We start from the raw sequence: 13,912 nt of genomic DNA, 5'->3' as shown, positions 1-13,912 counted from the left end.
CACACACACAGAGTGCTGAGGGCGGATATGTTTGAAGTGCTGTGGGCCGGGGAGGGGATGTTTTGGGTTGACAGCGGACTAAATAGTGTGTGTGTGAAGCAGGTACCTACATGCCCTTCTCTTTGTCTCCTCAACAAAACACTTGAAACCACACACACTCCTGGTGGGCCCTCTCCTCTCCCCGTCTCTCTTTTGTTACTTATATGAGTTCTGCTTTTACTTCCCTAAAAAAGGGATTCAGAGCCTGAGGAACCCGATCCAACCCAACACTTTACACATCACACTCCAGACCACGACATCTAGAGACCCTCTGCCCTTTTTTGTCCTGCTTTTTCCAGGTCAACATGGTTGCTTTTACACCGAAAATATCAAAATCGAACAGACAGATTGCCATGAGGTTTCATAAAAACATTCATACATGTTCAGTTTCTATTGCCACCCTCAGGACAGTAAACTTTACAAGCATGATAGTTTTATAATCTCACCATGAAATTTACTGACCTGTGGATTTCAATGATCATGTGACCTTTTTCTTGCTCCACCCTCAGGACAAACTTCAGTTTTAGTCCCACTAAAAATCTTTGTTTTTTTGTTCTGTCATTTTTCTTCAACACTTTCCTGTAGTGTTTCTGTTTTCAGTGTATTATCTTTGTTATGACTGAATCTGTGTTATTGTGAAGCATTACGTCCTTTACATAATTTAAGTTAGGGCAGCATCTAACCATTATTTTATCACTGATTACCCGTTCACTGATTTTTACTGATTTTTGCTCATTTTGTCCAATGATCAGCCCAATATTTGAAAGATTTTCACTACGTAGATACATACATGTCTTGTAATTTGTCTAAATAAATATCTGATCCATGATTTAAATGCTCAACTGACTTAGATTTGTTAACTGTCTATCAATGGACCAATCAAGCATATATTTATTTCAGCCCTAATTTCAGCTGCCACTTTAGCACTTGCATGTTAACAACTTCTGTTTTGAGAAAAGCAATAAACAATCTTATTAGTGATATTATGTTTGCTTCAATTACCCAATGTAACTTAACAACAAAGAAATGAGCAACTGCAGAATAATAGATGTATAGTACTATTGATAATAAATGTTTTGTGCAGCTGGGTTGTGCAGATTTTTAGTATAGAAATAAGGATGAATTCTACTTTAAACTGCAGTCTCCTCCCTTTCTTTGAGCCATTCACTCTCTCTCCATCCAGTCAAGCTTTCTTTCCATCTCTCTCTCTCTCTCTCCTGTGTCTCTTTCACCTCCTCTCCCTTCACGGATCCCACCCACTTTGAAGTCTGCTGGCGTCTAAAAGAGGACAAAGAAACACAAAGAGATGAGCCCGGCTGCCTCTGAAGACAGACAAAAGGATGAGCGAGAGAGCGATGGAAAGATAGAGAGGAAGCATGACAAAAGAGAGAGAGAGAGAGAGAGAGAGAGAAAGAGGAAAAGAGCAGGTTGAGAAGAGGGAATGAAGCAGGGTAAAAAAGTAAAAAAGTGAGGTGTAGACAGCAGGATGTAGATCCCGAGAGCTGGACAAAAAAAATGTGGGATCAAAAAAACTTTCAGTGTTTTTACTTTGTCCGTTACTAATATTACTAAGTTGGGAGTTCACCTGTTCAATAAAATATAGTCTGTTAAATAGAGTCTGAGTTTTGCTCAAGTAGACATCTAGTGGCCTTTAAAGGAACTGCAGCTGAAAGTGCTCATGTACTTGTTTCAACATTCAGGCGATTGCCACTGCTGCTACCAACTACACTTCCTGTGCAGCAGGAAAGAGCCAAAGAGACCTTTCTGATAGAGAACATATATCTATCAGCACAAATGCAATCAAAATCTCTATATAGAATATTTAGTATTAAACAGATGTTGTGCCATAAAACCATATTAGCTCTCTGTCCCTCGTCTCGGGGCAGAAACAGGGTGTTCTTTGTCCTCTGTGTGTCAGAGGTATGCAGGGGGCCAGGTGAGGGGGTTCAGGGGGAGCGTGAGGGGTTTCCATCCCTTCATGTTAAGATCATTGTTTGGCGAGCTGTGACTCGCCGGGCGCTCCCTGCCACAGGCTCAGAAACACCACGCATGTTTAGCATTTCATTCAGATTAAGAGTTTGGCTCCACAAGGAGATGCAATCTGTGTGTGTGTGCTTTACACAGGTAGTGATCCACTTACTTTCTCTTCATCAACAAGTCAGAAAATCCACTTGACCGATACTTAGAGCTGCAAATAATTAGTGACTTAATCGATAAGTCAATCAACAGAAAATTAATCGACAACAATTTTGATAATCAAATAATCCTTTTATTTTTTTAATAAAAAATGCCAAAACATTTAGCTCCTCAAAAATGATGATTTAATGCTTTTCTTTGTCATTATAGTCATTATAGTAAGCTGAATATCTTTGGGTTTTGAACCGTTGGTCGGACAAAATAAAACATTAAAAGACGTGACCTTTGAACCTGGGAAATTGTAACGGGCGCTTTTCACTATTTTACCACGTTTTATAGACAAAGCTATTAAATAACAAAATAATTGGCTGATTCATTTATAATGAAAATAATCATTAATTGCAGCCCTTCAAAAGGAAATATGGTAATTGTACACATGGTAATGTGATGTTATATTTCCTAGTAATATGCGTTTGCTAACACAAAAGCTAACATGCTAATATCCTAGCTGCACATACATTATCACACTATAACCCGCTAAATGCTACACAATGCTGTTAAAGCAAATACCTGCATGTTAATATGCTAATGAGGAACTTGTTATAATACAATGGGAAATGAAGTTTGTATTTAATGATCTTTGTATACATAAAATGTTACTATATAAATGGATATATTCAAGACTATGCTATATACACAATATACAAAAGTAACAAAGTTGTTTCTCTTTTTTTTTGTTTGTCGTCATCTTTTATGTCCGTTTTTAAGTCTGCATCTTTAAAGCCTTGAGAAATCCTCTTTCTCTGAGTGTCTTTGCACACTGGAAGCCACATGGGAGACAAGATGGGTTTGCATCAGAGTGAGTTTCTCTCACAGCAGACAGGTTTGTAATTTGCCCATGGATGGGAAGTGATGCAATTAAAAGGCTTTAACAGCAGAGCGCCTGCACTGGAGTCTGTCATTCCACCTGAGGGAGACTGCCGAGGAGGGGAGAGATAGTTACCTACAGCATTAGTGTTGCTACTATGACCTAAAAAAAGTTAAATCATAATCTGCACCATGTTTTAGAATTGCAAATTGCTTCACTGCGTCTCCTCATTCCAGTAGTTTGTTTTTGCTGAGCTTTATTTTATGAAACTGCATGATCAGACACACATGTGGTGATTAGTGACACACCTGATTTCTTTCATTAAACAATAATTCCGCATCATCATTTTTATTGGCTGCAGGATATGTGAAGTCGACAGGGCAAGAGTGCTTTGCAACGTTTGCCCTCGGAGTGGTCCCCTCTGTGGAAGCAAATATTCACATAGGCCTTCTGGGAAAAAGAGAGGGAGAGAGAGAGGGGAGAGAGGAGGTGAGAGAGACGATGATGACATCCTTCTCATCTACTCGGCTACTCACCTGAAGGAGGAAAAAAGGGAGAATGTGTGGGAACAAAGCAGTAAAGCAACAGTTGATGACAGCTATTTCTGAGCCTGCGCGAGGTTAAAGACGCCCTGAAACCGCTCTCACACACCACTGGTCCCGTCAGCTCCACACTGTGGTTAGCCTAATGACCACTGTAACCTCCCCATGCCTTCACCTTGCCCTGTTATTCCCACTTTGACCTCTATTTCATCTGCTTGCTCATTCTTTAACCAGCCAGATGGTGCAGACAGTAAGTAACATGTAAACCACCCTGCTCCAAGATCTTCAAGTAAAAATCTACTAGAAGAAGTAGTCCAACATCAGTATTGTTGTAATGAAGCTTCCAGCCTTTAGTGAGGGCTCTGAGCTCAGATGAAGAAATTTGACCTGATTTAATAGACGTGATCTTGTGAATCCAGCTGCCTTGCAAGGTAAAAAAGAAATTAGCCCCATCTTAGATTTTGCATGTATGTTTTATTCACTTTTATGGAAATAGATTAAAACTTTTTCTCTCCTGATAGATCACTGAAAGGGTCGCCTTTAACATTTGTCAAACTTTATGAGAAGTGAATGCCAGAAATGGGTGGGTTCACTCTGACAGCAATATAGGACAGCACAGTCATAGATCAGGATCCATCCGCTGTTGCTCCTCCTGAGGGTTCTTCCATTTTTCACCCCACCATCCCCAAATTCAAGATGTTGTATTGCTGTATAGATTATAAAGCCCCCTGGCGCAAATTATTATATTAATGATATTGGGCTATAACTATTATCGATAGCATCTAAGTGATGTAATAACTGAAATAGGCCTAGATATAACAGACATAACAGATATAACAGTTAAATCCTGACAAACAAGGTCTAATACATTTAAGCAAGATGATCACATAATCACACATATTGTCCAGCATGTTTAGGAACAAAGCTACAGCAGGACATCTGGCCATTAATAAAGCCAGAGTTTGTGAAGATAAACTCTCCTTCATGGCAGCAAGGTGTTGAGTTCAATTGCAGTTTTAGATTTTTAGATCCATGGTTTCCATTCATTCCCAAATGGTATGAAAATCAGAAAATTGGAAACACAATCACAGTGAAGATCAAGTCAGCTTTTTGCCAACTTTAACCCAAACTTTTCAAGTCAGTCTGTTATTAAACTGCACTCAAACTGAAACCATAAGGAAATGAATGGAAACAAATGGCTGCCTGGAATAGTATGAAAATACATCCAAAAATATAAAACCTAACTGGTTGGTAAAAACGTAAAGTATTTGTAGCAAATGGTTAGACTTCTTTTGGCTTTATTTTTCGTTTGTTGTCCTCTATCACTCAACTGCTAACTAGTCAAACTAGCTAAATGCCACATATAAATAAATAAAATTAAAAAAAATAAGCCACCTCTCCCAGGTGCTTCATTTGAATGCCAACACTTTATGGTTTTCCAGTAAAAAAACAGCAGATACAGCCTGTTTTCAAAACCATTCAGTTTCCTAGCTGCATAAATATAAATGGCTGAAACTATTTTAATCAAAGGACGTCAACTTCACCTGTTTTCCCTCACGCAGAACTCACAGCGCGGGTGCAATACCCGCTTCCACCACACACGCACACTGGCCTTTACATTGCGTTGTATTCGAGGGGGGCGCTGTTTCACACACTCGAGGACCGCGCTGCGAGAATTGTAACCGTCATGTGCGTAAAATAATCAAAGAAACGTTTGAATATTTTCATTAAGATTAAGATTATAGGTTGAAGAACAAAATTAAGAGGGTAAAAGAGGAAATAAAGGAAAATTCAAGAGAAAGCCAATCATTAAAAAACTATTTAGGGGCGAAAAGCATTTATCTGCGTTTCATCAGCTCTCATTTTTAAAGGCATCATTCAAGTAAATAATGGAAAATCGGGAGTGATGTGCCGTTATATAATTACAGTATCAAGATGACTGAAACATGTAAGAGATGGCATCAGATGCAGACGTTTCCTCTTGTATTTTTCTTGAGGTTTTTCTTTTTTTCCATCCAATTAAAGTACAAAAAACTGTGAAAACATTTACAGCTCTGAGCCGAAGGTGAATTTTCTTTGCTGCCTGCAATACTACAGGAGTTTGAACAGGTTTTTCTAGTTTTAAAATAAGCCCATTTCTTGTCACATGCTGCCCTCTGCTGGTCAAAATAACTAACAGTGACAGGGATGGAGCGCTGCCTCAAGGGGAAAAATACTGTATATTTTAAAATACCAGAAAATCTGTTAGTTCATTCAGGTTATACTCCCAAATGTAAACATTACCTCAGATCTAAACAGCTATTTTAAATGATTTAGAGGACTACTCAAACTGTCAGAATGTGAAAAGGCCACATTTCACTCACATTATTAGAGCTGCAACAATTAGTCGATAAATCAATAAGTTGATCAAAAGAAACAACTTTTTTGATAATCTATTTATTGTTTAATTTTTCAAGCAAAAATGCCAAATTTTCTTCGGTTCCAGTTTCTTAAATTTTTTATTTTTCTTTGTAATATATGACAGTAAATTGAGAATCCTACAGTTTTGTACTGACACAAAAAACAAGAAAAAATTGTTGGTACCATTGTGGGCTCTGAGAAATTGTAAATGCTATTATTTTTTCAAACAATTTCTTAGCATTTCATTCACTAAACTACTGAGAAAATCTGCAGGTTAATCAATGAAAATAAGTTATAGCCCAACACACATTCACTGAGCTGGTTTATTTCAGCAGATTACCACTAAATATCATGTCATGCACGTTCTATTCATCGTTTTGTGTCTGCAAGATCCTGGACTTTCTACTAACTGGATCAATTAAACCATATTCAGTACAGCATTACACTAATAACTGTAAAACTGTAATAACTGTAAAAAATCATTGTCATGCAGAGTGTTAGCATTTAACTTTCAGATTACAGTTTGACTGTAAAATTGCTGTTCAGAAGTCTAAAATCTGGACTCTTGACTCACATTTTGGTTTCATGTCATACTGTTTTTCACGTTCATCGTGGTGTTAAACTATTTTTGAGTATTTTTTCTCTGAAGAAACCAACTTGTTTTTGCAAAACACACCTTCTTTTCTCCAGCTGATCACTAAACAGTCCATACTGGGATGTTATGTCTTAACCATGTTTACTACTATAATCACATACACTGAACGGTAGTTTACACTCAAACACCACTTTACATCAGCGTTTTACTTGCTGGTAGCAAACTTATTCGTCTGGACAAAGACACATTTTATGACTTAGATAATATGTTATGGCTACACCTGCACTTTATGTAAAACGACTATTATATGAATGCATTGTTTCAATTTTTACTGTGCATAATGTTTCAAAAACAAGGCTTGAACAAGAGTATCTTTACCATGACGCCAAACATTTTTAGGCCTTTACTACATGTGATCGGTTTAATTTCTTCTCAACTGAATATTTTAACATTTTTTAACCATAAATCCAGTCCAGCCATTGTTCCAATGACTGAATTCACAGAGTGAGTCCACTGACTCCACAAGCCAGAGAACATCAAAAGTTAAAGCTAAAAAGCTTGGTAAACAATGTGTTACTAATCTGTGTCGTCTCAACTTGCGCTACATGTTTCAGTTACAGCAGTCATGCCAGAAAGTGCAACTGTAAGACAGCCAAGCAAAACTTCTGGCCTGCCAAAAATCTAACTGATTGTCTGACAGCCAGACTGCTGATCCTTCAGGCAATTTATCAGGTGTTACAATGAAATTTATTCTAAATGTATGCAGGGTGACCTATTTTGGAATCAAAAGCGTTACCGTCTGGCTTTAGTCTTATCAAGATTGAAAACTTTCCAGTGAATTGAAATATTGCCTTGAAGCCTGATATTAAAACTCACATATTTGACTGACAGGCTGACTATGAGAAACCTCTTTATGTTGTGCAGAAGTTATTAAAAAATGACAACAACAATAGTGATGACAGTTGTTTTTTTTTTTTTTCCATTTTATTTAACAAAGTTTCCACAGCTCCAATGTTACACTCAGAAGTTCCTGTAAAAACAAAAAAGAAAGAGAGAACAAGTTGTTAGTTGCCATGTCCAAGTTGTAGATTGATAAAGATCTAAACTGATAAACATCCTGCCTGAACAGATACCACAAATGGATTTGCCAAAGAAATAAACTGATGGATGATGATGGAGCACTAATGACTCCATTATTTATTTTTAATGTGAAACCTTTTTTCTAATGTCAACAACACAACTTGCAGCACAGAGATCATCTCCATAACGGGACAAATGATTCATCAGGTGACGAAGCCATTGATCGGCTTTAAATTTGACTTTTTCCCCATTCTGACATGTAGGAAAAGTCAAGGTGTAAATACTAAAATTAATGACGGCTGATTTCCATTTAGCTTTCAGGGTCCTGGTATGGGTGCTTACTGGTTCATTGTCTGACTCATGATTTACTGGGACACTTCAATAGAATGGATCCATTTTTAACGGTGTTGGTAACAACTGTGGCTTCCCTACTATGACAAATCAGAATGTCTGATGGGAAAAAGGTACAAGTTTCTAAAAGGAGTGTGAAACTGTTGAATGTGTTTCTTGCATTGTGTTTACTGACTCCCTCTCCATCTGTGTCAAACAACACGACCTCTGCTTACTGTTTCCCAAAAACCCAAGGTTACGTCCTCAAATGTCTTGCTTTGTCCCGACCAACAATCCACAACCCAAAGATACCAGAGAATTTTAGCATTTTTTCTTTAAAATGACTCAAAACAATGAATCGATTATCAAAAACAGTTGGTGATTAATTTTCTTTCTATCGAAACCCAGACAATAACGAAACTGGTAAAAACAAAACTGGTGATGCAAACTATGACCCATCACTGTCCCTATTCATGCATCTTTATACATGGAATATTCTCATACACACACACTGTAACTCTGTTGTAATCATGAAATTCGAGAGCAGGTTCTTACTTTGCAACAATGGTGTCGTTCTTTGCCAGCCTCAGGATGGAGTCATCAGACTCACCCTGTAGGAGGGAAAAAGATGTTCAGATATAAGCGTTAAGAGGAAAACCTCTCAGCAGAGGCACATTTCCAGTAAAGACTTTAGGTCGTTACAACCACCCAACACTCAGGTTAAAGCCTTTTCTCTTGCAGAACAGACAAGATATCCTTCGGATTTAGTCAAATAGAATCTCAAGTCTGTCCTACAATCACATGCAAACTTGTCCTCTACTGTCTCGCTGTTGTTTAAAGGAAGACAAACATCTAGAAAAATTATTCTGCACTAGAATCCAATTACAGGTGAAATTACTAACAATTCTAATTCATGTTGGAATTTATCTAAATTCAATTAGAGGATTGCCTGATGACAAATGAGAAATATGAGTTGATGCACAAGTGTCACTTTGATCTTTTAAGTCATAAGAAAGAAAGATAAATTGGCCTTGAAATGTTTAATAATTCAGTTTTACTGTGGGGAAAATTAATTCAGATTTAAAACAAAGACACTTCACTGAATAATCCTCAGCTACAAGACTGTTATCGATGGCTGACAACAAATAAAAGTACAATGCACCACAGATTACACCGAGACTCACCATTCTGCGGATGGCGCCACAGATAGCATAGGTCTTGAACTGACCATTGAAGCGACCGGTCACCTTGTCAACCTGCAGAAAACAGACAAGAAGAATAATTTGAAAACAACTGTTGTACACAGGAAAGTTGAGTTTTCAGCTAATTTAAGCACACCGTACAGATTTAGATTAAAGAATGTACTTTGACCTGTTTTAGGCATCAGTTAGTTTGTTAATTCCGACAGACTTTTGAAACTTGCAGAAGTTGTGTAATCCATCACAATGAACATTACATTTTTGTCAATGTTATTGCTGCATGATAGTTTAGTGTAGACTTCAAAAAGCAATCTGCAATTGAACCAGTAACTACACAATAATGGAATGTAACGATTAATCCATCAAAAAAACAAAGTAGCAACTATTTTGATAGCTGAATGATCATTTGTCATGTTCTAAAGCAAGAAATTTGCTATTTTTAGCTTCTCGAATGTGAGGGTTTGGTGCTTTTCTGTGTTATATATGATATATATTTTAAGACATCTCAGTGGGAAATTATAACAAGTATTTTTCGGACATATAGGATTGGACGATTAATTTAGTAAAAAATGAAAATGGTGGTTAGTTGCAGCTCTAATGCATTCAAAAAGTAATGCAGGCTGCACTCTATGTTCCCTGTGATGGCTTAAACATGAGGCGAGTTTCACAAGTCTGCTCTCATTTCAATATTATATGGAAATGAATGAAAATCAATGACTGCCTGTAGAACAAATACACCCCCCCCGCCATAAAAGAATCTAAAAAACACATTAGCATGTCGTGCGGGCTGACAATAAAATTAAGTACATATAATATAAGTACATGTGCATTTTGTCTGTCCGTGACAGCTAGACTCAAACTACTGATATTATGGGAGCCTATTTGTTTTCACATTGTGACGTAATGGGTCTGTGGGTTGCCGCTTACAGAACTATTCCAGGCGTATTCCTGCCTCCATGCTGTGCAGCCTGTTTCCAAACTGAATGTGTCTTCCATAATGTTATCTTACAATTTTCCCTGCGCTATTCAGCCTCACTGTCATGGTTCTCCGATGGTTTATTCCTGCGGCTGACTCGACGCAAATTTTTCAACCAACACTGAGCCTACTATTTGTTTTACAACTATAAACAAAGATTAGATAGCAGAGCATGTGTCACCGGGCTACTGGTTTGCAATGTGAGCTGCAAACTGATACGTGAAAACAAAAAAGTGTGACACATCTTCAACAATGAAACTGAAATATTGACTTCATTTAGTATTCAGGATAAGTCCACGGTTTTTCCAAGTGTGTCTTAAATCAACAGTCAGGAGTCCAAATGAACATTAATAATCATTCCTCCTGTTCATACTGACCATTAGAAGATCCCTTCATTATGTACTTACAATGGAAGTGATGGGGGACAAAATCCACAGTCCTCCTTCTGTGCAAAAAGTTTGTTTCAAAGTTTACCTGAAGCTAATATGAAGCTTCAGCGTCCAAATGAGTCAAATCAAGTAGATATCTTTAGTCTTTTTAGTGCCAAAATCCCTCTTTTTGTTACTATACTTCCACCTGCAGCTCAACAGGGAAACACTGTCCGAGGAAACACAAAGAGGAGAATTTGATGCTAAAAAGACTGTAGATGTGTCAGATATCCACTTGATATGACTAACTCAGACTGCTGAAGCCTCTTTTTTTTGCCCAACATGAGGATTGTGGATTTTGGCCTCCATCACTTACATTAATAAGGTTATTTGAAGGGGATCTTTACAGCCAGTATGAAGAGGAGGAATGATTACAGTGAGGAAAACCTCTTTCAGTGTTCATATGGACAACTGACTGTTGTAAGACACACTTGAACAATTGTGAACCTTTCCTTTAATCCAACTTTGGACTTTTCTGCAAACAGAAACTGCCATCCATGTTAGCCTTTAAGTGATAATCATTTTTGGAGGTTTAATCAAAATGGTTTTTGGCATCATTAAACACATGTAATTATAACACACCGTTTAGCTGCAAAATGAAACCTTTTCTTTCAAAATTCTGAAACAGCATTTGAGTGTGTATCACATGAAGCGTTACGTATCAAATGCTTTGCCATTTTGTTTAGAAACAAGACTCATTCTACTACTCAGCGGCTTGAGATAGTTTAGTACAAGACAACTTAGCTTATAAATCCACTTTTTCCAAGTATAATTTCCAAAAAAAAAAGAAGAACAAAGTCCAATATGGTGCTCTTTAACTTTAGGGTACATGAATTCATGCAACTTTTTACAGGAACTAGTATTCTCACACATCTACAAATTATGTTTGACTTGTTTAATAAAAAAGAAGTAAGTTTTAAGTATTGCTGTGTTAATACTCACAGCATGTCCAACACAGGCTAAATCCCATCATATTGAGGGTCATATCATGTGCACAATATATCATGATAAACTTCATGGCTAACATTACATTTTTTTAATGTTTCTTTTTTTTTTTTTTTTACCTCAGCAATGTTGATCTGGATGGAGGCATGGTCCTTGGCTCCAATGATTCTGTTGCTAGCAGAGCTGCAACAGACACACAGTATTATAATTCAGTTTTCTTGTAAAGGAAATTTCACAGTCATGCACACTAATTTTTACCTAGTGGTTTGAATAAAAAATAGTTACTTTATTTTTATAGTGTTTTATAATTAAAGTTAAAAAAATACAGAACATGACACAGAAAAGGACCTACACCCGACCCACTCAATGGCGCACCACAACAATTAAAAGATAGAGAAAAAAATACAAATAAAAAAAATACACACAGAATCTTTGCAAAAATAAGTATAATGGTTCCCAGATCCTCCCAAACTTCTTTGTTTTTTTTTTAATTTAAATCATAAGTCAGCTTCTCCAGCAGCATTAGGACAGCAATCTGTTCCAGCTACATATTAACAGAGGGAACGTGTGGCTTTGACCACAAACGGTAAAATACCGTCTTTGCCACAAATTAAAAAGTTATTAAACATATTAAAGTCTGTTTGGGTAAGGTCACAAGACCAAAACAGATTAATTGAAGTTCCTCTGTGAGATTTACATCTTTAACAAAGGTTTGAGGTACTGGAGTGAGATATGTTCTTCATCTATGTTGTTGCACACTAATAGAAATGCATTAGGGGAAGACCCTCCTCACACATTTCAGATTATTCTACCTCCAAATCACAGACTTTAACCCTCATCCTACCAACACATTTAATCATATTTTAACATACAAGGACTATTGACTGGGATCCATGGGGACCCTAAGAATAAACTACTGTAAGAAACAACCATCGTAGCAAAATGTTAGCTTATTTCTTCTCAAGCACATTAGCTATGTAATTAATGTCATCTTTTTTGAAAGGTGCAGTTAATTTGCATATAGAGTAAAACGAAAATGGATTGGATTGGAATGAAAACTTTGAATGATAAAATAAAGAACCTGAGATGTGACAAAAGTATACCTCTGGGGTCAGCGGGTACAGGATAAAGACTTAAGTAGTAGTAGTAGTAATTTCTTTACTGTCTCAAGGATGCCCCCCTTTTATCTTAGAGTCAGTATAAAACTCCATTCAGCCTTCTTACCATTTACGTGGGACGTAAAGGTCCACAAATTCGCCAGCGTCGTTCTGCATGTTTGGGGGATGTACAGGTCGCTTACAAATCTGAAAGAAACAAATTTGGACCAAAAAGATGAGGAGTTGATGCGTTAAATGCTAACTAGCTACCGTAACTCTGCCGACATAACGTTATATCAAACCAGCACATATTCAAAACTGTGAGAGATTTTACAGCCACCTGTTTCCAAAGTAGCCCGACGTAAAGCAGCATAAAATACCACAATAAAACATTAAAATGTGTGTCTATATAGAAACCAGCAGTTACAACAGTGTTAGCCTGTTAGCCAGCAGTTAGCGTGCGGAGTGCACTGTACGGCCGCGTGCGGCTGCTCACCGACAAACGTCTAATGTTTACACTTTATTTCGGTGATAAACACCATTCAATCACGACATACAGCTGAATACTCATGTTAATGTTGACCAACGCCACAGAAAGTACGGTTTTAGACCAAAAGACAGCACATTTTTAACATTTTAAGACGAGAGCACGACAGATACATACCGTATGCGAGAAATGGCTGACAGGAAAGGAAGAGCTGCTGACCCGGAAATGAAAATATCCCTTTCTGATTGTTTTTGTCGCCATCTGCTGGATGATATTACTACAACCATAAAAATGCCCCTAAGTATGTGGGCATATAGAGCTGAAATGATTCGACAGAAAGATAATTTTGATAATCGATTAAAGGACAGGTTCACAATTTTTCAAGTCTGTCTTAAAACAACAGTCAGGTGTCCATATGAACAGTGAAACAGATTTTCCTCGCTGTAATCATCCCTCCTGCTCATACTGACTATTAAAAGATCCCCTTCAAATGTGCTTTCAATTTAAGCGATGGGGGCCAAAATCCACAGTGTGTCCACACAGTCATTTTGTGCAAAAATGCATTTTAAAGTTTATCTGAAGCTTATATGAGGCTTCAGCAGTCTGAGACAGTGTATCCCTGTTGAGCTGCAGTGGAAGTATAGTAACAAAAAGAGGGATTTTGGCACTAAAAAGACTAACATTGAAAGATATCTACTTGATTTGACTCATTTGGACGCTGAAGCTTCATATTAGCTTCAGGTAAACTTTGAAACAAACTTTTTGCACAGAAGGAGGACTGTGGATTTTG

The 13,912-nt window shown here is 37.3% G+C and overlaps 1 protein-coding gene and 1 long non-coding RNA gene across 2 annotated transcripts; both read right to left on the bottom strand.

Annotated features, from left to right (window-relative positions):
- Positions 1 to 2,403: 2,403 nt before the first annotated feature.
- On the bottom strand, positions 2,404 to 5,721 carry LOC122982725. Its single transcript, XR_006403520.1, has 3 exons — positions 5,512 to 5,721; positions 3,352 to 5,252; positions 2,404 to 3,152 (listed from the first exon to the last, which is right to left on the bottom strand). It is a non-coding gene; the product is annotated as an uncharacterized LOC122982725 (long non-coding RNA).
- Positions 5,722 to 7,536: 1,815 nt separating this feature from the next.
- rps21 (ribosomal protein S21) lies at positions 7,537 to 13,397 on the bottom strand. The gene is made up of 6 exons (XM_044352881.1): positions 13,300 to 13,397; positions 12,763 to 12,842; positions 11,658 to 11,721; positions 9,175 to 9,246; positions 8,546 to 8,601; positions 7,537 to 7,610 (listed from the first exon to the last, which is right to left on the bottom strand). Exons 1-6 carry the CDS (start codon positions 13,381 to 13,383, stop codon positions 7,601 to 7,603), a joined length of 366 nt encoding a protein of 121 aa, XP_044208816.1. The 5' UTR covers positions 13,384 to 13,397; the 3' UTR covers positions 7,537 to 7,600.
- Positions 13,398 to 13,912: the final 515 nt, after the last annotated feature.

Source organism: Thunnus albacares, chromosome 5 (genome assembly GCF_914725855.1).
Source record: "Thunnus albacares chromosome 5, fThuAlb1.1, whole genome shotgun sequence".
Lineage (NCBI taxonomy): Eukaryota > Metazoa > Chordata > Actinopteri > Scombriformes > Scombridae > Thunnus > Thunnus albacares.
This window is presented reverse-complemented; position numbering and strand designations above follow the sequence as displayed.